A 24,739-nucleotide genomic window follows, 5' to 3' on the forward strand; every position below is an offset into this window, starting at 1 on the left:
ATTGTTTATATAAGGTTTGGCTTTCCGTCTAGTGTCCGGTATCCATATTAGGGCTGACTAAATTTGGATCGCCTCAAGAAATCCTTGTTCCTTAATACTGATAGTGAGATTCGAACATGCTAACGCTTTAAATTTGCGTGTCCTGGCTCTTTCAAGAGCCTTGAAATCACTGGGCTACAACACGTTGTTGTGTCAAGAGCGTCCAGAATACGTTATTTAACCACTTCGTTTATCAGTTTTGCTTGTATATACAGTATAATTTTTCGACGATTGGACACCCTAATAATAGTGTAGCTTGGCCCCTACTTAACAAAGGTGACTCCATACTTGGAGTCGAACTTGAGACTTCTTATCAATGATGATTGAGTACTTACCACTCCGTTATGTCTGATGCTCCTTTTATAACTTCATCTAGTCATTTGTTTATATATGCAATCTTTATCCCAGTTCTTAATCATGATATTCAAACTTTAAAGCATGAAATTGCCAACTTAGATGATTTCCTTTTAATCAAATATTTAATTTTTTCTATTAGTAGTAACTGATTTAAACCAAAAAAATTTCTGATTGATGTGGCAATATAAACATGGAGAAGTAGTCCTTTTCTATTAATAATAATAAAGTAATTAAAAAACAATTGGACAATGTTCACATGAAGCAAACTTGAGTTTCAATAGGTTAGGCTGATTTTTATATTTAAAAAAAGATGAGGGGAAATGATGTATAACATTACCTATTTGTTTACTAGGTCTGATTATTATTTATTTATTTAGAAAAAAGATTAATATTCTACCCAATCAGAAAGCTCCACACAACCTTTCCATTTGACAATATAGTTTAGAGAAAGTCCAGTTAATATTACAAAATTGTGTTACAGGCAAACCACTATATTTTGCCACTCATAAAAAATTAAGTGGTCCAGCAAAATTATTAGAGGCCAAAAATTAAGACAGTACATTTTTTCATCAATATATAATTTTTTTTAAAAAAAGGGACTTTCGAGAGAATCAATGTGATCTATAGTCACAGGTTCAAGCCGTGAAATTAGCTATAATAATTGCATCAGAATAAGTTACCTACATCAATAAATTGCTATCAATGTGGCTCTTTCTGTATCTTATCTGAACGCGAGATGTTTTGTGTATTGAAATTTCTTTGTGTTGTATCTGACTGTTATGTTAGTTACATTAATTGGTATTTTTTTGGTGATCTCACTGTCCAATGGATAGCCTAACTATTGTAGTAACAAATAAAAGGGGCAAAGCTGAGAAAGCCTAAGAAACTACATAATACTGATATATTAAATATATTAAAACAAACAATTTTAATTATATTAACAATTAATACGAGACGAAGAAATTATATACAAAATAAGCAATACGTTCACATATAGTAAAAAAACAATGGAAGCTCAAAGACACCAAATGTTACATGAATAAGATAGATTATTATCTTTGGAGCTTTTTTAGTATAATATGATTAATTAAAGTATTATTAATTAATATTTAATTAATTAAATGTTTAATTTAGCCTATATATATAATCCGAAATATAATTGAGATATTATTATTTAATATTTAATTAATTAATTAAAATTTTAATTTATTATAGGGTAGAATAATAAGTATATTAAACAATTCATTGTAACTTCCAATTTACTAACGATTCTTTCATTGTCTTTCTAATGAATAACTTACAATTCAAAAAATAATTAAAATATTATTATTTAATATTTAATTAATAAAATGTTTGATTTAGCCTAAGGTAAAATGGTAATTTAACTTTTCATCTGTAGAGCTTTCTATTTTTAATAATATATGATATGATGGTATATGATTATAAGCTATGTTGATATAATGATATAAAAAGAACAAAAACTTATATAGTCAGAAAAACAATGAAAACTCAAAGACACTAACTTTTATGAAAACAAGAATTAGCTATTTATTTCAGGGTGACTAATCACAATCTTAAAATCCAACTATCAACTCTCAAATAATATAACTAAATATGGGCCGGATTTTGCAGGAAGTAAAGTGGCAAAGCCTTAGAAACTCTTTTAATTTTGGGTCCAGCCCCAATCATATTTGTATTTGAATAACTGATTTTGACATATAAGGAAACTTTTTAAATTTCATTTCGTTTAATTAAATTTGTCACCTTTACACTTGTATATAACTTAATTACCCAAAGGTTACTCATAATTCTATACACTTTTCTAAAAATAACATAAAGTTTTTTTTGTACTCTCTTTAACAATTATGACGATCACCCATGATTCTCTAGATTCAGAATTAGGAGTTAGGTTTCGACCCACTGATGAACAACTTATTCGCTATCTAATCAAATTTGTTGTTTTTAACAATTACGTTTGCAATGATATTCAATTTGAAGTTCTTTATGGGAGTAAGAATTCTCCACATTCAGAATTAGAAGTCAGATTTCGAACCACTAATAAACAACTTTTTTGCTATCTAATCAAATTTGTTGCTTCTAACAATTACACTTGTAATGATATTCAATTTGAAGATCTCTATGAGAATAAGAAGCCATGAGAGTTATTGGAAGACTCATTAGATACTAAATATTTCTTTACTCAATTAAAGAAGTTAAAACCGCACCATACAAAGTTTAATCAAGGTTGATTGGCGGAGGAAGTTGGAAAGAGCAGGTCAAAAGAACCGGTAGGTGTAAAGAAAGTTGGTATAAAAAAACTTATAAATATGAAGAAAATAAAAAGGATGGTAAGGATAAAGTTTGTTGTTCATCCTGCATTCCTAAGATAATTAGAACAAAAATTTTGGAAAACTTGATAAGAAACAACAAAGTTTAAAGAATATTTTCAAAACTAGAAAATAAAAACTAATAGAGAAAAAATAGAATCAATAACAGATTAGAAACTATATACAAAATATTTTTCTCAAAGAAAAAAATCGATCCCACTGAATGCACAGTGTCCCCTTAAGGAAATTATTCCCCTCAATCCGAGGCTAATGGAATATGTCCTCTCAGGATAGAACAATCTTACTCACCGGTGCATCCGTACCTAAAATCACAGTGTCAGCGAACCACTCAACGGCAGTAAAGTACACTTAGAATACTAGATTTAATAGTAGTAGAAGAAGTCCAGAAAATTGGTTCTCTTAAAATGAGAGGAAATCCCTCTATTTATAGACAACAAAGGGTAGTGTGAAATGGTGCTTATTGTTCCTTACCGGAAAGGTCCCAACCCTTTGGAAAAGTCACAATCTTTCGAAAAGGTCACAACCTTTCATAAAAGTCACAATTTTTCATAAAGTCACAACTCTTCATAAAAGTCGCAACTTTTCATAAAAGTTGCAACTCTTCATAAAAGTTGCAACTCTTCATTTTCCATTCACACCTTTTAAAACCCAACAATCTCCCGCATGAATGGGGAATGACTCCAAGACAAAGAAACGAACAAGTGTATATATTTTACAAGCAAGAATCAATTGCATTTGGATAAGTAGGTTTTCCTTTGAACGTTCTGTAGTGAAAATATGTCGGATATATTCGGTCAATCGATAGATCTGATATCTTTAAACCGTCAACCTTTGGTGTATACCTAGACAACCATATGTCACACAATCAATTCCATTGCCATTTATGGTTCTTACAGTTGTGTTTGTTTCAGCCATGAACACCTCCTGATTTCATAAGTGTATAGAGAGATGGGCTTTTTACAATCATCCTCTTTGAAGCGTCTTACACTTTACACTCACATACGTGATTTCTAGCCGTGGTATCGCATAGATACACTATTTGGTCAAATATGTCAAATTTAGCAAATCATTAAAAATTTTAAGCTTTATTAACTCATTAACAAGTTTTAATGTTGTATCCTTATTCCTGAGCATTGTCTTCATCATGAGAATGAATTGAGTTGATTAACAATGTCGAACTGTCAGTCACAACTTTATTTTCTCCTTGAACCTAGCTCTTGGGATCGGAGTCTGCTAGTTAGTGTTACCGCCATGATGACTTGTTAAAGCCGTAAACCCATTCCCTTAGATGATCTTTCAACTTAGTCTCTAGTTAGGCCTTTTTGTAAGTGGATCTGACATATTATCATTTGACTTTACATAGTCAATTGTGATAATTTCACTAAAGAGTAATCTTATAACTCTATTATATCTACGTCTTATATGACGAGACTTTCCGTTATACTTCATGCTTCATGCCCTACCTATTGCTTCTTGACTATCAAAGTGTATGCAGACTGATGCCAATAGTTTGGGCCAAAAGAGAATATCTATCAAGAAGTTTTGAAGTCTTTCAATTTATTCACTGGCCTTATCTAGAGTGACAAGCTCAAAGATCATTGTAGAGTTAGCGATACATATCTGTTTGGAAGATTTTCAAGACATTGCTCCTCTATCGAGAGTAAATACATACCCACTCGTGGATTTTACTTTATTTGATCCCAGTGATCCAATTTGAATCACTATATCCTTTCAATATTTCTGGATATCTGTTATAATGCAAGGCATAGTTTTGAGTAGCATAATCCAATTGTGAGTCACTTCTGGATATTTGTTATATTTGATCACGTACACTTCCTGATGTACATCATACTTCCTAATACTCTAGCATAATCCAATTGTGAGTCACTTTCGTCTTCATTCTTTTGAAGTGAAAAGCTCACATTTATTGGAGTCTTGACAATATTAAAATCCAAATATTTGAACTAGTCAAGTACCTTTTCAATGTAATGAGACTGTGACAATGCTAAACATTATGGAGTTCTATCAAAGTTTCTTTCTAGCATATGTTTTCATATCGAATCAGTAACTACAAGATCTTTCATATCAAAGTTGCTTTCTAGCATATGTTTAGTAGCATTTATGTCATTCGTGTCTCTACTGATGATCATTATGTCACCAAATACAAACAAACAATGACCTTGTGATTCATCATGTATCGATAAACAAATCTTGCTAGCCTCCCTCTTGTTCTCATTCTCCTCTATTCATATACAAGTGTATCTAATAGCAAAAAAAATGTATCTATGTGTATCTGACTTGAAATAATTTAAATAACTTAATTTTTTTTCCATTTTAATTTAAATAACTTAATTTTATAAAAGATTATTTAATTAACCAACTCTTGATCTCAATTATATATTAACTTAGTCAACTCAAATAATGAAACAAAATTCCATTTAATAATGAGATATCCAATCTGAAAACAAACCATGTTTATGTATTTGTTGTTCTACACAAATGAAATTTATGCAAAGTATCAACATGTGACATGTCGCTAAATATTTTTATTGTTAAATATTATACAACGATAATTATATTATTGTCACAATTTTAACTATATCACCCCATAACATTATTTTTTACACATAGGATGAATGTGTTCATTTGTTTTTATAAAAGTTTAAATACTTAATTGTGCACACTCAAAATTAAAAAATATAAATATTAGTTGAAATCAAGTTAAAAAAATATGTTTATGTATTATGCCATAAAATAATGCTAATTGCAAAACAATGCTTAAGTTTCTGAATTCCAATTTTCAATTGTAATCAACTTATAAGCACCCTCACTTATCATAAAATTATTGATTATTTATTTATACATCAAATTTTAAATTTATTATATAAGGAAAGTTTCTATAATTATTTATTATTACCCTTATTGATTGGATGAATATATGTTTGGGGTAAATTTTCTTTATTTATTTGATTATGTTACCCTCCGCATGCAATTATTGTTTTTGTTAGGAAACTCTCTCAATATTCAATTTCTCGAAGTAAGTTATTGAGGAATTTAACATAGTAAGAAACAGAGGATAGCAACATAAAAATTAGTGATGTTTCGGTCCCAACAACATGAAGATTAATTGGTTGTTCCTCCCTCACTTCACTTAGCACCTTCCAGTAAGCAAACTTTTATTTTTTAAAAATCTTCTCTTGCTTATTCTTTTGAATTTTAAACTACATTTTGAACTGTGTTGTTGCTAACTTAAACATGTACTGTACTTAATCAGATATGAATTTTGAAGGGTGAGTACGACGAGTCTGGTCCATCCATTGTCCACAAGAAATGCACGTGTCTAAGATGCTACTGCTGTTTTTTGCATTTGTTCGCAAGTTCTTTTTTTATTTTTTTGGTTCTTTCCACTAAAGCTATTATGTCGTCCACGGTAAACTTATATCTGATGTCCGCTGATACTATGTCATGTTTCCAGTGCAAGCCTCTTTTGTCTGAAAATATCCCTTCCTGAACTTGAACTTATGTCTGAACTCCGCGGATCATTTCTTTATTTTCTTTGTTTTGCTATTTTATGGTACTTTTTTTTTTATCTTGGGAATAAATATGTCAATATTTATTGAACTTTTGTAGTATTTTCAGACTTTGGGAATCATTAGTTTCATCACAAATTTGATGGAATTCTTCAAAAATGATTCTCTTTATTTGTTTCTGGAGTGAAGGCTGAAAACTTACCTAAACTGTAAGAGAAATATCACCATATGTTCGTTCACGTAGGAGAAGTGAAGTACTATTGATGGTATTTTGACAAATACTTAGATCATAATTCAGTGATGAAATTCAAATATTGAGCACTTAAAAGGTGTAATTTTGACAATTGACTCTTTGTTTCTCATTTCTTGCACAATGAGTTTTTGGTTATTCCCCCATCAATGAATGTATATGAACTTGCTGGAATTTTATTGTGAATCAATTATAGTCTTCCAAACTACTAATTTTAGTTTTTCCAAGAGGGAATGGATAGATGTGAAATCTTAGTAGATACACTTTTACAACTATATATTTGGATTCGACTTTCCAACGCAGTTGAAAAATATGAAACATGGGATGGCTCTCTCTGTTATCACTATATATAGAAAATGACAGAGAATTCAACCTAAATATTTTTCATTTGCCTACAACATTGTCTTCTTTACAAATATTTTCATTTGCCTACAATATTGTATGTTTAATGAAATATCATAATTTCTCATGTTATCATTTCTACAGGGCAACAATGCTTTAGTCAACAATCTGTGCAAGCAATTTTTTTCCATCATCATTTTCTCTCTGCCATAAAATTGATATTATTTTCTCCTTCAAAAGAATTGTGTGTCAATATTGGGCACCTCTCTAGTTTATTTATACATCAAATTTTAAATTTATTATATAAGGAAAGTTTTTGCATTACTTTTGTATTAGGGTGATTTTATGTAATTAATTTTGAAATATAACGACATTTTTTTTTTTGCATTTAGATTTCTCAATCCTTTTTAAATTTGGTTCCCTTTATACAAACAAACTTATATATAAGGCATCATTCTATACAGTTTTACAAATTAGAAATAAAATAGAAAAAGGAGACTTTAAATTTATTATATATGGAAAGTTTTGGCATTAGGTTTGTATTAGGGTGATTTTAAGTAACTAATCTTGAAAATAAGGAAAGTTTTTGCATTTACGTTTCCCAATTCTTCTTAAATTTGGTTTCCATTTTTTAATTACTTTACCGCCATAATATAAACAAACATATATATAAGGCCTTGTGCATCAATACAGTTCTTCGAATTTCTTTAAAAAAGTTTCAATTTACCGCCTTAGCACAATTTTTCTATACAGTTCTTGTATCAAATTTCTATAGAGTCAGCTAATAATACATCACGTAAACTAATCATATATCGTTGATCAACACTATTTTATGCCATTTGCCTAAAAATAACAAAGTCTTTTTTCTACTCTTTTCAACAATTATGACGATTGATTCTCCAGATTCAGAATTAGGAGTCAGGTTTCGACCCACTGATGAACAACTTATTCGCTATTTAATCAAATGTGTTGCTTCTAAAAATTACGTTTGCAACGATATTGAATTTGAAGATCTTTACGGCGGGAGTAAGAAGCCATGGGAGTTATTGGAAGACTCATCAGATACTAAATATTTCTTTACTAAATTAAAGAAGTTAGAACCGCACCATACAAGGTTTATTCGGACTTTGATTGGAGGAGGAAGTTGGAAAGGGAAGGGCAAAGGAAAACCGGTAGGTGCAAAGAAAGTTGGGATAAAAAAAACTTGTAACTATGAAGAAAATAAAAAGGACGGTAAGGATGAAGTTAATGATGTTTCTTGGATCATGAAAGAGTATAGTCTTGACGACAAGGTTATAAAGCTGCTAACAAATAGAGGTATAATGAAGCACGAGGATGTTGTTTTGTGCTACATTAGGTGTAAAGTTAAAGAATCAGGAAATCATATGCCTACAACAACTGTCAGTGAAAACGATGATGATACACAACCCCAGGGGCCTATCTGCACTGATGAATCAGTAAATCATATGCCTACAACAACTGCCCATGAAAACGACAATGATGATGATGATAAACAACCCCAGGGGCATAATGAATCTGGATATGGTGATCAACTTCCTCAACAGATGGTGAAGTCATTGCAAAATATTGAATCAGGATATGTTGGATGTGATGATGAGAAGATGAACGATATGACAACACAACCCCAGTGGCCTAATGAATCAGGATATGGTGATCAACTCCAGTTATCAACATATCAGGAAGAGCAAGTGCAGAATGTTGAAGAGACAACAGGTAGTGCATCATCAGATTATCAGGTTGACCCAACATTCACTGGTGTTTTAAACAACGATGAGTGCTTATTAATAGATGAATTAGGTGATTTTGATAACTTTATGGGAGAAAACCAGGAATGGCTATCTGAGTTGGTTTCTTAGTCTAATTGTAGTAAAAAAATATATAGGTAGTTTTGATTACACAAATATATATGCAAGTGAAATTGTTTCATATAATCAAATCAATAAATATACTTTTATTTCTTAATCTCTACTTATCTGATTGCTAGACTGTTCAGGTTAAAGTTTGAATAGAAACTTAAATTTCCTGTTTGCAATTCATGTCAAGTCTCCAGATCATGAATAAAATTGTCATTCTCCAAAGCATTCTGTCATGTATACATATCGAACTTTTAAAAAATTTCGAGCTCTCACTGGGGTTTTAAAAGATGAAGAATACTTCTCTATGATATGATACTCAAACAACTCTATAGAAACCATTCCAGTATGACACAACTAATGTACACCTATTTTCCCAAGAGGGGTATGTAAGTATACTTCTTCAAGAAGAACTATTCTTCAGAAGGTATTTTGTATCTGTGAGATCAATTCCATCCATGCCAGGAGGTGATTCGGGTGGAATTGCCTGACGATCAGTTTTACTGAACTCCACGAATTTCCTTGCAGTTGATTGAGGTTCCAATATACGACCCATCTTTCTAGGAAAAGTATCAGTAATATGAGGATATCCGGAAGCATTTCTGTTTCCAGCAGAAGAAAAAGACTCATCTTTAATGATATCTCTATGTGCTGAAGCAATAACAGAAACGAAAACGCCAGATTCCTTCAAACCCTGTACAATGGCCTACACAGACAGAAAAAAAAAAGAAGGTACTATGAGTTCAGCTTCTTAGGATGAATGGCCCTCAATATAAACTCAAAGGAGCTTTCGCAATCAAGTATTAGTTGATCTTACCATGGGAGTATATATGCGCGTCAATATGCCCTTCTTGATAAGCTTCTGGATGAGTGTTTTATCCGTCCAAACAACATGTTCACGGTACCTGATCCAGTAACGGTTCTGTCAGCATTTCCAAGATACAAACCAAGAAGAAATCAAGCACCACGCGGACTACTGATCAGTATGAAATTTGATTTTACCGTATAACAAGGGAAGGATTTCGCGAAATAAGTAGTATACGGATTAGCATGAATTCAAAGGAATGGAAGTTAAAAGAATTATTACCAGTGAAGCATCTCCTCCTCTGTCAGAGTTGAAGCTATTATAAAAGCCTGCAATGTAAAGATGAAAATTATTCAACAAAGAAACTATACAGTCCATCTTTTGACCCTAAAAACATTTGTTTAACAACAGCCTGCCTATTACTCACAGCTCTGTCGAATTCTAGCATGAAGCATCTTTTCACATCTTCTTTTGTAGGTTTACATCCACAACGATCTCGTCGTGAAGTTAAATCTGAAAACTTGGGGTATGTGTAGTGCAGAACAGCAGCCTCTTCCAGTTTGATCTCTCTACAATAATAAGAAAATACATGACAAACATTATGAGTGTGTTTTCAACTTCGATAAAACAGTGATTCTAGAGGACTGGGAATAAATAAGAAACGAAATAGAGATAAAAGGAAAACAAGTTACATGCAGAACAAGCATACTTTGGGCTTTTCATGTAATTGTGCCATCTATGAGCACCATTAGGACGAAGATGATCTTGCACTCGAGCAGCTGATTTGCCATTTCCATAAGTCAAAAAGTAGTTAGGATTACCACGAGTTGCTTCCTTGTAGTTTCCAAAGTACATTTCTTTTGTGAGATGGTCATAATTCTTCTTGAACATCGAGACCTACCACATGATACAGATGTATTACTGGTAAACAGTCTAAAAGAACTTGCATTATTAAAACAAATTACAGACTACGCAAACTTTCTCTAAGAAATTCTGGCTGCTACAAACAAAGAGTAAGGTCTAACACTCAAGCTCCATATATTCGCAAGGTACAATTTTACTTTCTTGCCTCCACAGTGTCTAACTCCAACGCAACCTTCTTTTTCATTCGTCTGGAAAGAGATACCTCTTTGACTACTAGCTGTTGCTCCATTCTCAAGTATTGGGTAATAGAATTATCCAAATTTATTTTAAGCAAGTCTAAACCTATTCACGTATAGCGGTGGAGGATGTTCCTAGCCAAACGATTGAATTTAACACTAGAACTTGAAAGATAAGAAAAAAGGATACAGTGAAAGATATCTTACTTCACTAAAAGGTTCCTTCACATCATCTCTCTCAACACTGCTCTCCTGAAATATTTGCCATCATTAGAGAAGATATTAACAAGAAAAAAGACAGCAGAAAATGAAAACGAAGCAAATGCATGCGTTTTGACTATTCGTGCATGTAATTACATGCTTAGACACAGTTAGAAGACAGCCTAGAACAAGCTCAATTACTTACATAGTTAGGAAATATGACCATGTCGACATCTTCAGGTATATCTGCCAGAAGTCTCCGTAAAGAATACTCACTAGTTCCAGCTGGATGCATTAGCTCATCGGTATCAAGATGAATGATCCAGTCCACGCCAGCTTCCTGTAGAGTTACAAGGCAATGAAGTGGATCAAAAGGTAACCATAACTGGAATTAGATGAAGTTATCGCAATCATACCCTTGCCATGACGATGGCCATTTCCATGTTAAGAGTCTGCTTGACAAATAACTCGTGGTTGCATGGTTGGTAAAAGAATCCAGCCAGCCAAGTTTCATTCCAAATCCGACTAGGACACAAGACATTATAGATCATCAGTATATCAAATAATAACCTTACCTAATAGAGACGTGAGATGAAATATAGGGAACAGAGCATGTCTACTAGCCCATACGGAAATTTCACTCTCTAATTTAGTTGATTTAAGTTGGTAACTTGAATAATCACTTCTTCATTAAAGTCTATTACAATCTGATATTAAATGCCTTTAACTTTTCCAGGAATTTTGAAATTGAGAAGTCAAGATTGTAGAAAAGAAAGCCTCTTCTTTAGAAATCTCTGACGAATAAATTGATCTCACTTATAAATAGAATGAAGACAAAAACTCTAATAGGTTCCACTTTTATGCTCAGACACCAATTCTCCAGTACATTAGTCATATAACACTCACAACAGATCCAAGCTTACTCAAGATGAATGACTTGAAATATACGTCAGTACAATGTCGCTTGGGTTGAAAGGAGAAAGGGTTGGAAGACGAGAGGTGAAAGAGTTATTTCTCTTGTTTAGTAAGGGGGATGAGAGAAGACTATGTCTTATTTACTTACCTTCCAGTATACCAAATAAAGGAATTAAATGCTCGGTGCTCCACGTAGGGGAAATAATCAATGAACTTCTCTCATTTAACCTTCCCTCTTTCCCTTCTAGGAACCAAGTCTATTATTAGTCTCAAGACACAAATAGAATAGAGAATCTGCTGTCACCGCTACCCTGGGTAATTACTGCTTGCTATTAATAGGTAAATTAGTCAGTCCACATCAACCCCCTCCACCCATGCATTGTAGTTACTCCTGATATATAATGTGTTGCTATGTAAGGAACTCCCAACAAATTCTGGAAACTTGTTAACCCATGCTAACATATATTCTTCTATAAGCTTTGCTTTGGATAAATAGCTTCTATCCTCAACTATTACTTGCATCCATTAGCAACATAAAGAAATTGAATGATACGAGGCTAAATAAAGAACATAAAACCCACAGAAGGGATAAAAAACATTTCTCAGAGCAATAGGAAATAACGTCTACTCTACTGAACAAAGACCTCATCTTCAAAGTTTAGGCACGGAAAATGCATATATATGCAAAGATCAGTTACCTTTTGGCTTGTACATCCTCTAGCTCTTTTGTTCTATATATAACTCTTACTCCCTGCAGAGTACACACATTTTGTATATTAATCGAGAGATGAAGTACATCAATCCAAATACACAAAACGGTAGAAGTGAGAAACAGAACGTTCAAGACAAAACAATGATAATGGAAATATTAAGGAGATATGAACACTTACTGGAATAGATTTTAGCACTTTAGATACATTGGGAGATGCAGCTTTTCCCTCCACAAACAGGAAAAAGTTTGTTACGCCAATAATCTTGTGATAAAACATCCAGGGTAGGATCTGCTCTAAGCCAGCGGACGTACTTGTAGTGATTGATATCTAAACATCAAGCAAAGGTAACAAGTCTCTTAGGATACTGATATAAAATAATTTAAGGCCAAGAAAAGAAAGAGGGAGGCGCAAAAAGAATAGAAAAGCTCAACTTAAATATCTGAGACGTTTACAGTAACTATACAATTGCAATTCTTCATTTGGAGAAAAACATAGGAAAAAATGAGGTGAAAATTCTCCAGCACTGCACTCATTAAAAGCATAAACAGAGCCAAAACCAACACTAAAATATGTACTTAGTGGTCGTTTGGTTGCTGGTTAGGAGGTGATTCATTCATGTATTAAATCACCGCATAACTTGTACCATATTTGGCAGTAATTTTTTTTGCTAATGTATAAAATTCAACACTCTAAATACGATTTTTGGTTAGCAAGTCAGAATCACGCGTATAAGTTAAAAGGAAATCTATTCACTACTTTATGCGGTATAGAAGATGGAATATCTAAACCTGGCATAACTATCTCTACATAACTCATACCTACGTTACTAATATCTGCATTGCTCTAATCAACAACCAAACGACCCACTTAGAATGTTGAAGTATGAATGGTACAAATAGCATATCCTTTCAAAATGCTTTATTTTTATCAACTGCCTAGAATACAAATCTACAAAATTCTGCAACTGCTAGCTTTGCCCTGGCTACCATTTCAAGAATGTCTTTTTTCTATCAAACATTCACGCGTAATCTCACGAGTAGAGTCTGGTGTACACGCAGCCTTACGACCCAATTCTAACACAACCTAATCTCACAAGTGAAATCTGGTGTTTACACAGCAGCCAGATTCTATACAATCAGAACATGCCAACAACAAATAACTTTGATTTTATCAAACAGGTGGACCCATCATCATCAAATGAACTTTTTCACAATTCATCCACAATACCAAAAAAGACACTTTGCTAATAAAAAACATAAACATGTCCATTTTTCTTCAAACTAATAAAAGTTTAAAGCAGTACTTCAACATGAAATTATCAATAACAAACACAAAAGATAACTCGCATAAAAAAATAAACAGTAAATCTGTACGACTATTTGTATAAAAGATTCTGAAAAAGAATAAATAAAACTTGATAAAAACGAACCTTCGGTCTAAGATCCGACCCGAAATTAAACTTCCAGTCCCTGAAATACGGAAACGACGCCGTACGGCTCTGTCCAAGGATATCTGCACAACCAGACGAAGAAGAGGATAACCGTACGGGTTTCGAGCCAGCCTCATTCGGATCGTGACCGGGTATCCATCGGGTAGTCGGGTCGGGTAACCCGCCACGCCATTGAAGAACGAAAGCGAAAACAGCAAGCGATACAGAAATAACGGTGAGTAAATAGAGCAAACGAGAAGCAAAAACAGAGGATGATTGAAAATTCGAAGAAGAAATGTTGGTGGGTCTTCTTAGAGTAGCGAAAAGACCCGCCATTTGTGAAATTCAAAGAAAAATGAAGAATTTCTATAAGAAACTGTTTGATTGTTTACGTTTATATTTTATTTTTTTTGTATATAAATCTATATATATATATATATATATATTCAGAGTGAGATGGTTCATGCAGAGTTGAAACTGAAGCTTTGTAGAAGACGTTAATGGTGTTTTTTGTTTAGCTTTGATAATTCCGAATTCATGTAATTTATCATAATTAAATTGGGCTAATCCATAAGGATTATCGATTTGTATTTTATAATATGGTTATCATATACAACAACAATCTTTTCTTCATGGATTTAAAGGTGGTGTGTTAAAAGTTAATTTCAATATAATATTGTATTGAAATATACTTATTTTTTTTAAGTTTTAAAATTATTCTTAAAATAAATAATTTTTTAAAATAGAAGAATATAGCTTTATAATTGTTTTTCCAAATAAGTAAAGATATAATATGGATAAAATTTTAATGGTTATTAAATATTTTATTCTTTATGGAACTAACTAAAAATAAGTGCATTCTGAAAAGAGTATTATTTATCACACATTAGTAATTTTTAAAAATAATTACTCCCATAAATATTATAAATAAAAATAGTACTAATAAATAACAATGAGTATAAATGAATATATCAAAAATCTTAATATACATCTAAAGAAAAGAAAATTGAAGTTTAAATTAGTTAGATTTATAGAATTTGATTAGTTAATGTAATATTATTATGCTTAATCTTCATGTAGTTTCGGGTTGACGAAGTTATCATCTTTATATCAATTTTTATTTGTTAATGAAGTTATTATCCTGAATCCTAAAGTCTAATTTTATTCGTAAAATAACAACGTAATCACATTAAAAACTTGAGAATAATAGTAATATAAAGGCAATCAACATTATATCATCTTTTTCTGCTCTACTTTTTTAGGTTTATTTTTGAGGTTAAATTTCATATTAATAATATTTGCTTCAATTTTTGCAACATGAAGTGATGAATATTTCCAAATTAGCTCGTGAATAATGGCATTTTTGGAGTAACATTTATTTTGCAAGTATCAATGTGTATTTTATATGTAATATTATTTAAATTACGATAAGATGTTTTTGTTATACATACAACCAGTTCATTTTAGGGAAAAAAGTTTAAAATATATTTGAACTTTGATCGAAATTGTTGTAACAATCTCAAACTTTGGGTATGACCTATTACCCCCTGCACTATTTAATAGTGTATTTTAAAGATATATAAGTGTCCACGACAAGTTACTATTTATGATGATGTCATATTTATGATGTCCACGTAGCCACNATATATCTGAACTTTGATCGAAATTGTTGTAACAATCTCAAACTTTGGGTATGACCTATTACCCCCTGCACTATTTAATAGTGTATTTTAAAGATATATAAGTGTCCACAACAAGTTACTATTTATGATGATGTCATATTTATGATGTCCACGTAGACACCTATATATCTTTAAAATACACTATTAAATAGTGCATGGGGGTAATAGGTCTTACCCAAAATTTGAGATTATTATATCATTTTCGATCAAAATTTGGATATATTTCAAACATTTTTCCCTTCTTATTAAAGAACTAGATAATGTATGCATGGGCCCAATAATATAAATGGTATGATTTGGGGCCAATAACCGAGTTTTTGAAGCGATTGTTTGCGTGGATAAATGAATAAGTTTTTTTATCACAAACATGTACTTTCTTTGCCGCTATTTAAGGCATAATAAGACTACCACATACAACATTTTTGAAATAGTTTATGTTGTCAATTATCATGATTTATAGTATATTTATGATAGATTCACTTCAAGAATCAGTGGAATTTTTTGTATTTTTTTCAAAACATATTTTATATTGTCAATTATCATGATTTATAGTATTTTTACGCAATTTTTAAATATAAAAAAATAAAAATAAGACAAATAAATTAAAATGGACTCAATAGATGTTATTTTTGTTGTCTCAATTTATGTGACACAAATGAAATTTGGAGAGTGATCCAAATTTTCATATTTTTTTTAAAAATGTTTTAAGTTATTAATTATTGTGATTTATAATATTTTTATGTAACTTTCAAATAACGTACATTACTGGTCACTTTGTCCTAATTTATGTGATATGGATAAAATTACAAAATTAACCTTTTTAAAACGTCTTTCAGATATTTGAAGTTGTTAATTATTATTATTATTTATAATACTTTTTTGGTGATTTTAAAATGATATGTGTTATTTTTTCTGTCTCAATATATGTGAGCCTGATAGAATTTTGAGAGTCAACGTATTGTATTATATAACTTCTAAATATTTTAAATTGGTAATTATTGTAATTTTTAATGCTTTTTAAGTCATTTGTAAATGATATATATTGCTTCCTTGATTGGGACTTTTTCATTTGTGACACATATAGTATATATAGATATTTGGTGCCCGTGCCACGGGCCTAATAAATATTAATTTTTTTTGTTTTAATTTATGTGATATAAATGGAATTTGAAGATCAATCCATTTTTTATATGTTTTCTTAAAAATATATTTGAAGTTATTAAATTGTTGCGATTTATAGTATTTTTGCGTTAGTTTTGAGTAATATAGGTTACTCGCGTTTCAATTCACGTGAATAATCATAAATATTTTCAGTTGTTAATTTATTGTGAATCTAGAAATTTTGACGTTATTTTCAAATAGTACATGTTAGTTGTTCTATTTCAATTAGTCAACCAAATTTCTTATATGATTTTAAAATATTTTTAATTGCTAATTGTTGTGATTTATAGCATCTTTTATGTAACTTTTAATAATATATAATTTGTTCAAATTCATATGACAATGATAAGATTTCAAGAGTCAATGCAATAAAAATTTAATTTTTTAAAAAAGTTGTACCTCTAATATATTTTGTAGCTAAAATATACTCTCTCCGTCCACTTGTATTTGTCATGTTACGCTTTTTGAAAGTCCATTTGACTAATTTTCAAAGTTAAATCAGATTGTATTAATTCGATATTTTAAAAAAAAAATTAAATATGCAAAATCTATACAAAAAGTACTATAAATTGTAATTTTTTGCCTATGAATATGATGAAAAAACACATTGTAAAATATTAGTTAAAATTCTTATAGTTTGACTCTAAAAAGGAAATCATAACAATTAAAAGTGCATAGAGAGAGTAATAAATAGGTAATTAAATTTCAAGAAGTTTAAAATAAAAGGTTGAAAAAAAGAATTAGATAGACAACATATATTGAAAATTGAAAACATATGAATAATAAATGGGCCCAAATGAGGTCAAACTTTTTGACTAATAAAGTAGTAGGTAATTAATGGTGTTAAATTGTCCAATAATATAAATTTTAAAGGTACAACCATAAAAGAAGAATGTACAACACTATCAAGCATATATCATCCAACACTTGTCATGTGCTAAATAGTAGATATATATATATATATATATATATATATATACACTTTGAATGACCCTTTACTACAATATGACAGAACCCCTCAATTCTAAATTTCATTACATATAAGGTAAAATGTTTATTGTAATTAAAATAACTATTATGTTACTATGAGATAAAAACAAGGTTTGAATTCACTTTATCAATTCAACCTCATTTACAAAATTATATTGAATATGTTATTGTTATGTTAAATTGAGGGCGGAGGGGGGGGGGCTCATAAGATTAGAGGAATAGTGTAAAACACTAAAATTAATATTTAAACAATAAAAAAGACGAATCATATTTTGCTACGGAAGCTTCGATCGTGCTTTTACTATACATAAAATATAGATTACTATCTAGCAATGATCATAGAAATATTGACATACTCATAACCATATATTTTTATTCACTTTCGAATCAAACACTATTAGGTTGAGATGAATTGAATTACATTATTAATACTTTAAGTTATGTGATCTTGTAATGTTTTAAATTATTCTTAAAGTAAATATTTTTTTTTAAAATAGAGGAATATAGCTTTATAATATTAAATAAGTAAAGATATAATATGGACAACATTATAATAATGTTATTAAATATTTTATTTTTTTGGAACTAACTAAAAAAAGTGTATCCCGAAAGAGTATTATTTATCACACATTAGTAGTTTTAAAAATAAAGAAAATATTATAAATAAAAATAGTACTAATAAATAATAATGAGTACAAATTAATATATCAAAAATTAAAAAAATCCATCTAAAGAAAACAAAATTGAAGTTTAAATTAGTTAGATTTATAGAATTTGATTAGGTAATGTAATATTATTATGTTTAATCTTCATGTAGTTTCAGGTTGACGAAGTTATTATCTTTATATCAATTTTTATTTGTTAACGAAGTTATTATTCTGAATCTTAAAGTCTAGTTTTATTCGTAAAGTAACAACGTAATCACATTAAAAACTTGATAATAATAGTAATATAAAGGCAATCATCATTATATCGTCTTTTTCTGATCTACTTTTTTAGGTTTATTATAGAGATTAAATTTCATATTAATAATATTTGCTTCAATTTTTGCAAACTCGAAGTGATGAATATTTCCCAATTAACTCGAGAATAAGGACATTTTTAAGCAAAATTTATTTTGTAATCATTAATATGTGTATTTTATATGTAATATTATTTAAATTATCAAGATAAGATATTTCTTTTATACATACAACCAGTTCATTCTATGGAATACTTTGAATGATCCTTTACTACAATATGGTAGAACCCCTCAATTCTAAAATTCATTACATATAAGGTAAAATGTTTATTGTAATTAAAATAACTATTATGTCACTATGACATAAAAATAAGGTTTGAATTCACTTTATCTACTCAAACTTCATTTATAAAATTATATTGAATATGTTATTGTTGTTGTAATTTCAATCTAAGGGGAGAACTCATAAAATTAAAAAAATAATGTGAAATTAATATTTAAACAATTAAAAAGATGAACAATATTTTTCTATGAGAGCTTTGATCGTGCTTTTACTCTACGTAAAATATAGATTACTATCTAGCAACGATCATGGAGATATTGACATACTCATAACGATATATTTTTATTCACTTTCAAATCAAACACTATTAGGTTGAGATAATTGAATTGAATTACATTATTATTATTTTATAGTTTAGTAAATGTTGACTCATTGACATGCTTATGAACTCTAATTTTAAACTACTTCCTAGAGTGAATAGGGATAACAATAGACAACGACATGACAAATGTAAAGCAAATTTGATTTTTACCAGTAAAACTCTAACATATAGTAAGGTCAAATATGCATTGTCCTACAATATAAAATTAAGTTCGCTCTACTCTACCTTGTCATATTGTCATCATAAGAATAAAGGACACTTTTGACCATCCATGCTACAATTAGACATCCTAATATTTGATTTGATTTGATTTTTTTTTTAAAGATACACATTAATTTTCTAATTTCTAATAATCTTTTCCATTAGGTACCATTCAATATATTTCCATTTATATGTTTAGTTTTCTAATAGTAGAAGTAGGTGACAAGTTTGGTGAGATGATGCATTCGTGTAAAGCACAAAAATGATCAAAGCTTTTGAAAAAAATACTTTTAAAATCATTCTACCAAACACATTTAGCTGCATAAAATATTATTTTGTCTTATATAACTAGATATTTAAATTTATATAAAATTAAATAAATAGATATAAACATTTTACATGACATAATAGGACACCATGTAAAAGTTGTGTAGGATGCAAATTATTAGGTAGAACATCACGTAGAATGTGTGTGCTCTTGCTCATATCTATACAAGTTTAAATACTTATTTATACGTATTTAAAATTGAAAGACATAAATGACAAATAAAATGACATGTTTATATATTATACTCCTATAAAATTATAAGCAATTTTATTAAAAAAGCGTGTTAAGTAAATTGAAATGGAAAGAGTGGTTGTAAATCTGTCAAAATCAGGGGATGCGCTATTATAGGTAAATGGGGTTGGTAGTAGCCCTGCAATTTGTATATTCCCTTTATATAGAAAAGAGTGATCCAATACTACAGGAACTCTCTTCCATCTCTCTCAAGATCTTGTGTTGGGAGGAGAAAAGAGGCTAAAATTTGCTCAAAATTTGTGTCCTCATCTCCCCTATCCAATTAAAAATTGTGTCTTTAGAGCTCTTGGCCACCAAATTTCTAAATCACCCACATCCCATTATTGTCGTTTCTTGAAATTTCATTCATGTGGCTGTAATTGAAATTCAAGATTTTTTAACTCATCAGATTTATCAGGTACACATTAGTCCACCCAGATACCACAAGATTCTCTTTTACTAGCATAAAGCTTATAACTTTGTTAAAATATGGAAAAAGACTCCACCTTTGATGTGCTGATGATAATGGGCATTGAGTGATACCATTTGGGTATCTTTTTTCTTTTATATCAAATCCCTTTTGGTTATTCTTTCTTATCAAACCCCTTTTTGGGATTTATTCCTTCATGTCATATATTGATGTATATGTATGTTCTGTCTGTGTAATGGACTGATACATTGTTCTTATGTAGATTTCAGATTGTGGAATTCATTTAATTGACTTGGTGGAAGAGGAACTAGCCAGGGTAAGCTTATTCTTTACCATAAGGATCTTTTATTAGCACAAACAGTATAATTTTGTTTACGTGTGGAGAAATTATCTACCTTTAGAAATGTAGAAGTTGATATGCTGAAAATGGACATTGAGTGATGCCCATTTGGTATTTTTCGTATTCGTATTTATATCAGAATATAGACTCCTTTATGTCTATGTTTCCATTTTCCTTTCTGGGATTTGTTTCTGTATGTCATATCTTGATGAGCACATTTGCTTTGTTTGAGTGATTGACTGTTACATTGCTCAACTGTTGATTTCAGATTGCATCTAGATCTTGATAAGTCGGGGATCCGTTTGGTTGGATAATTATCTTGTATAAAGAGAAATCAGCCAGGTTAAGGCTTATTCTTTGATCAGAGTTGTTGTTTTAGTCTTTCTCTAAACCCCTACCCCATTGTTTGTATGAAATTCCTTTAATATGCTATGGTTATGCGAATTGGTTGCTTGTGGCTTAGGACTGCATTTGAACTTTGAGGTGTTTGATGGAATGTAGGGTATTGGTTTTTGTTTATGGTTAGCAAAAAGGATTGCCTTTCCACTCTTCGAATAGGTATTGTGAATTTTCGCATCAAGATTCTGTAATTTCACTTTAGTTTTCTTGATATAGCTATTTAGTTTTGATGGTAATTGTTTTATGTTTTGAATCTCTATCGAGGGTTGACTATATACAGTTCACTAGAGGGAATTGCCTTCCTGATGACTACTTTTCAGCAGCTTTGAAATCTGAGGCATTTGTGAATAACATAATATTTAATTTAGGACATGTTGTCTGGTTCTGTTATATTTGAGTTTGATTCTGGAATTAGCTTTCTTGTGTGCAAAAAAGGGACAACCTTCTGTTAATGGGGTGTCATTCGTCTTGTGGGACTATTATAAGTTGTAAGGGCTGGGATGCTCTCCAAAAGCTCTCTGCTTGGATTCTTTCAAAGTTGGTGAGCGAACATGAGGAGAACAATTTAGATGAATTCAAGATTTATCAAGCTCAGAACCATAAGAAGTCTCTTGAATATCTTCTTCATGGTTTTTTCCTTCCTTAAAACTAATTTGTTCCTCGGAGGCTGCTTTGAGCTTGAACTTTAAATAAATAGAATCAGATTAGTTTAGTTCTTTCAGGGTCTTCAACCTCAGTTACCTTTCAGAATTTCTGCTGCTATATGATAAAAAGTATTATTATCACAATTGGATTTCCTATTTTCTCCTCTACTAGTACATGTTTTGGGTGCTTACATTTTAATATGTTTATCGTGGAGAAGAAAGGTCGAGAATTGAAGGAAGAGATTCATGTACATGTCTATTCTTTTTTTGCTTTTTTTTTTTGGTTAGGCGGTTATACAGGGAGAAATTTGTGCCTTTAGTCCTTCCTTACTATGAATGAGCAAATGATAATGGGATAGTATTGGAGCTCTAACTTGCTGTCTCACTCTATCGTTTTGTCAAGCGTTGTGTGTAGATAATTTGTAGGCAGAAGCAGTTTGATCACTTTGGTTCTAAACTAGCTGACTTTCATAGGACACCAATGTCAAAATTATTTAGAGAATTCACGTTAGCATACAAACTTTTGATCTGTTCTTTTTTTGTCATCTGACATATCAGTTTCTGATTATCAGAGTGCCTCAGGCCGGGAGGTGTAAAATTGTAAATGATTCCGTTTAGAAAAACTTTACCTGGATTCTTTTGGTGCTATTTACTTCTAAATTTGTGGTCGCTCCACAAACACCCAAGCTAGACTTTTTATTACATCAAGGACACTTAGTGTTGTTTACTATATAGGTTCATGGCTATTGACTGTAGAGATTAATGTTCTTTTTTCCACTGCACCAACTTTTAGCAGAAGCCTTAAGCTTAACTTTGATAATATACTCTTGCGATCCTCTCCTTCCCACCAAATCATTCCTTTTCTACAGTTGAGAATTGTAAACAGTCAATGCAATAGCTAATAANAAGGTTCATGGCAATTGACTGTAGAGATTAATGTTCTTTTTCTCCACTGCACCAACTCTTAGCAGAAGCCTTAAGCTTAACTTTGATAATATACTCTTGCGATCCTCTCCTTCCCACCAAATCGTTCTTTTTCTACAGTTGAGAATTGTAAACAGTCAATGCAATAGCTAATAACATTACATTTAGACTGAGAATTCTTTTTCCCCCACTTTTTTTTTCTTCAGATTTTCCAATGGGTGATATAGCCAAGGATTTAACAGCTGGGACTGTAGGTGGTGTAGCACAATTGGTCGTTGGTCACCCTTTTGATACCATAAAGGTCAAGCTTCAAAGCCAGCCTACTCCACTTCCAGGGCAGCTTCCAAGATATTCTGGTGCTATAGATGCTGTCCGGCAAACAGTAGCTGCGGAAGGTGCCGGGGGCCTGTTCAAAGGCATGGGAGCCCCACTTGCCACTGTGGCTGCCTTTAATGCTGTGCTCTTCACCGTGAGAGGTCAAACAGAGGCATTCTTGAGGTCTGAACCTGGAGTCCCTCTTACTGTGAACCAGCAAATCGTTTGCGGGGCTGTTGCTGGAACTGCTGTGTCTTTTCTTGCTTGCCCAACTGAGCTTATAAAATGCAGGTTTGTTTCTAGTGCTTTATAACTTAAATGTAGTATATAATCTAGCCTTCACAAAGTTTCCCTTGCTTATGTTTGCCATGTTGTATCCTTAGTAGTGACATGTGCATTATAGATGGAAAAAAAAAAGAAAGCATCATGTACTTTTCAACTTCTTGTTACCATTGTTTGGTCAAATGATCAAAACTACTAGGAATCAACTTCTGTACTTGACAATTTACTCGTTGAATTACATGAGTGCAGATTGCAAGCTCAGGGTGCATTGGCAAGTATAGGCTCGGCTGCTGTGGCAGTGAAATATGCAGGGCCAATGGATGTAGCAAGACATGTTCTTCGATCCGAAGGAGGCGTGAGGGGTCTCTTCAAGGGCTTGTTTCCCACCATGGCACGTGAAATACCTGGAAATGCTGCTATGTTTGGCATGTATGAAGCACTAAAGCAGTACTTTGCAGGAGGCACAGACACTTCAGGGTTGGGAAGAGGTTCTCTTATTGTAGCAGGTGGCCTGGCTGGTGGTTCCTTCTGGATCTCCGTGTATCCAACAGATGTCATCAAGAGTGTAATCCAGATCGATGACTATAAAAACCCAAAATTCTCTGGCTTTTTTGATGCTTTCAAAAAAATCTTGGCATCGGAGGGAATCAAAGGCCTTTACAAGGGCTTTGGGCCTGCTATGGGACGTAGTGTCCCTGCAAATGCTGCATGTTTCTTGGCGTATGAGATGGCTAGATCTAGTTTGGGATAATTCATTGTTGACAAGGAAGGATTTAGACATTGTTATTGATAATTCTTTGAACCTAAGATCTGCTGAAATTCTGTAATTCCAGTTCAACTTCCAGCTGAGCAATTGTGCTTTTATAGATATAAGCCATTTTTTTCTTTGGTAACTGGTTTATGTCCTTATTTGGCTTCAAAAAGCAAAATGTCTTTGAGATACAAATTCTCTCTTCAAAAGAAGGGTGTCCTTTCATGCTCAAGTGTTGACTAGACGATCCGCACAATAAAGTTTCTCAATTATAACATAAGGTATTGATTAAATTGAATGTACTATAACGGGAGATGACTCTTGAGGAGGAGGTTGAGATAGCTAAGTTGAGACTTGAGAGTAAACAACTTCAAGAAGCTCACCAAATAAAATTTCTCAATTATAACACAAGGTACTTACTAGATTGAATGTACTATAATGAGGACAAAATGTAAACTAACCATTGTAGTAAGGGAGATGACTCTTGAGGAGGAGGCCGAGATAGCTAAATTGAGAGTAAACAACTTTAAGA

The 24,739-nt window shown here is 31.4% G+C and overlaps 3 protein-coding genes across 5 annotated transcripts; 2 read left to right on the forward strand and 1 right to left on the reverse strand.

Moving 5' to 3' along the window:
- Positions 1 to 7,750: 7,750 nt before the first annotated feature.
- On the forward strand, positions 7,751 to 8,743 carry LOC125864200 (NAC domain-containing protein 2-like). Its single transcript, XM_049544115.1, has one exon. It carries the CDS (start codon positions 7,751 to 7,753, stop codon positions 8,741 to 8,743), a length of 993 nt encoding a protein of 330 aa, XP_049400072.1.
- Positions 8,744 to 9,110: 367 nt separating this feature from the next.
- On the reverse strand, positions 9,111 to 14,286 carry LOC125866345 (glycosyltransferase-like At2g41451). Its single transcript, XM_049546696.1, has 11 exons — positions 13,904 to 14,286; positions 12,652 to 12,801; positions 12,460 to 12,512; positions 11,263 to 11,371; positions 11,052 to 11,186; positions 10,853 to 10,897; positions 10,255 to 10,442; positions 9,973 to 10,114; positions 9,828 to 9,874; positions 9,558 to 9,645; positions 9,111 to 9,446 (listed from the first exon to the last, which is right to left on the reverse strand). The coding sequence occupies exons 1-11, from the start codon at positions 14,237 to 14,239 to the stop codon at positions 9,144 to 9,146; spliced, it is 1,596 nt and encodes a 531-aa protein (XP_049402653.1). The 5' UTR covers positions 14,240 to 14,286; the 3' UTR covers positions 9,111 to 9,143.
- Positions 14,287 to 20,307: 6,021 nt separating this feature from the next.
- LOC125866360 (mitochondrial carnitine/acylcarnitine carrier-like protein) lies at positions 20,308 to 24,305 on the forward strand. Of its 3 annotated transcripts, XM_049546718.1 has the most exons (5): positions 20,308 to 20,540; positions 20,815 to 20,868; positions 21,161 to 21,234; positions 23,066 to 23,465; positions 23,706 to 24,305. In XM_049546718.1, exons 4-5 carry the CDS (start codon positions 23,074 to 23,076, stop codon positions 24,205 to 24,207), a joined length of 894 nt encoding a protein of 297 aa, XP_049402675.1. In that variant the 5' UTR covers positions 20,308 to 20,540; positions 20,815 to 20,868; positions 21,161 to 21,234; positions 23,066 to 23,073; the 3' UTR covers positions 24,208 to 24,305. The 3 variants fall into 3 exon arrangements, with proteins under 3 accessions (XP_049402675.1, XP_049402672.1, XP_049402673.1); XM_049546715.1 differs by lacking the exon at positions 21,161 to 21,234; XM_049546716.1 differs by lacking the exon at positions 21,161 to 21,234 and having other exon boundaries at positions 20,531 to 20,672.
- Positions 24,306 to 24,739: the final 434 nt, after the last annotated feature.

Source organism: Solanum stenotomum, chromosome 5, assembly GCF_019186545.1.
Source record: "Solanum stenotomum isolate F172 chromosome 5, ASM1918654v1, whole genome shotgun sequence".
NCBI classification, from domain to species: domain Eukaryota; kingdom Viridiplantae; phylum Streptophyta; class Magnoliopsida; order Solanales; family Solanaceae; genus Solanum; species Solanum stenotomum.

What these genes read in the sequence shown, in the direction of transcription:
- LOC125866345 (XM_049546696.1), bottom strand. Translation starts at nt 14,239, where the DNA reads ATGGCGGGTCTTTTCGCTACTCTAAGAAGACCCACCAACATTTCTTCT. An exon ending in GAGGATGTACAAGCCAAAAG is followed by an intron (nt 11,372 to 12,459) that starts GTAACTGATCTT and finishes CTTGTGTCCTAG; the next exon opens with TCGGATTTGGAATGAAACTT. An exon ending in AATTACATGAAAAGCCCAAA is followed by an intron (nt 10,115 to 10,254) that starts GTATGCTTGTTC and finishes TTATTATTGTAG; the next exon opens with AGAGATCAAACTGGAAGAGG.
- LOC125866360 (XM_049546718.1), top strand. Translation starts at nt 23,074, where the DNA reads ATGGGTGATATAGCCAAGGATTTAACAGCTGGGACTGTAGGTGGTGTA. An exon ending in ACTGAGCTTATAAAATGCAG is followed by an intron (nt 23,466 to 23,705) that starts GTTTGTTTCTAG and finishes ACATGAGTGCAG; the next exon opens with ATTGCAAGCTCAGGGTGCAT.
- LOC125864200 (XM_049544115.1), top strand. Translation starts at nt 7,751, where the DNA reads ATGACGATTGATTCTCCAGATTCAGAATTAGGAGTCAGGTTTCGACCC.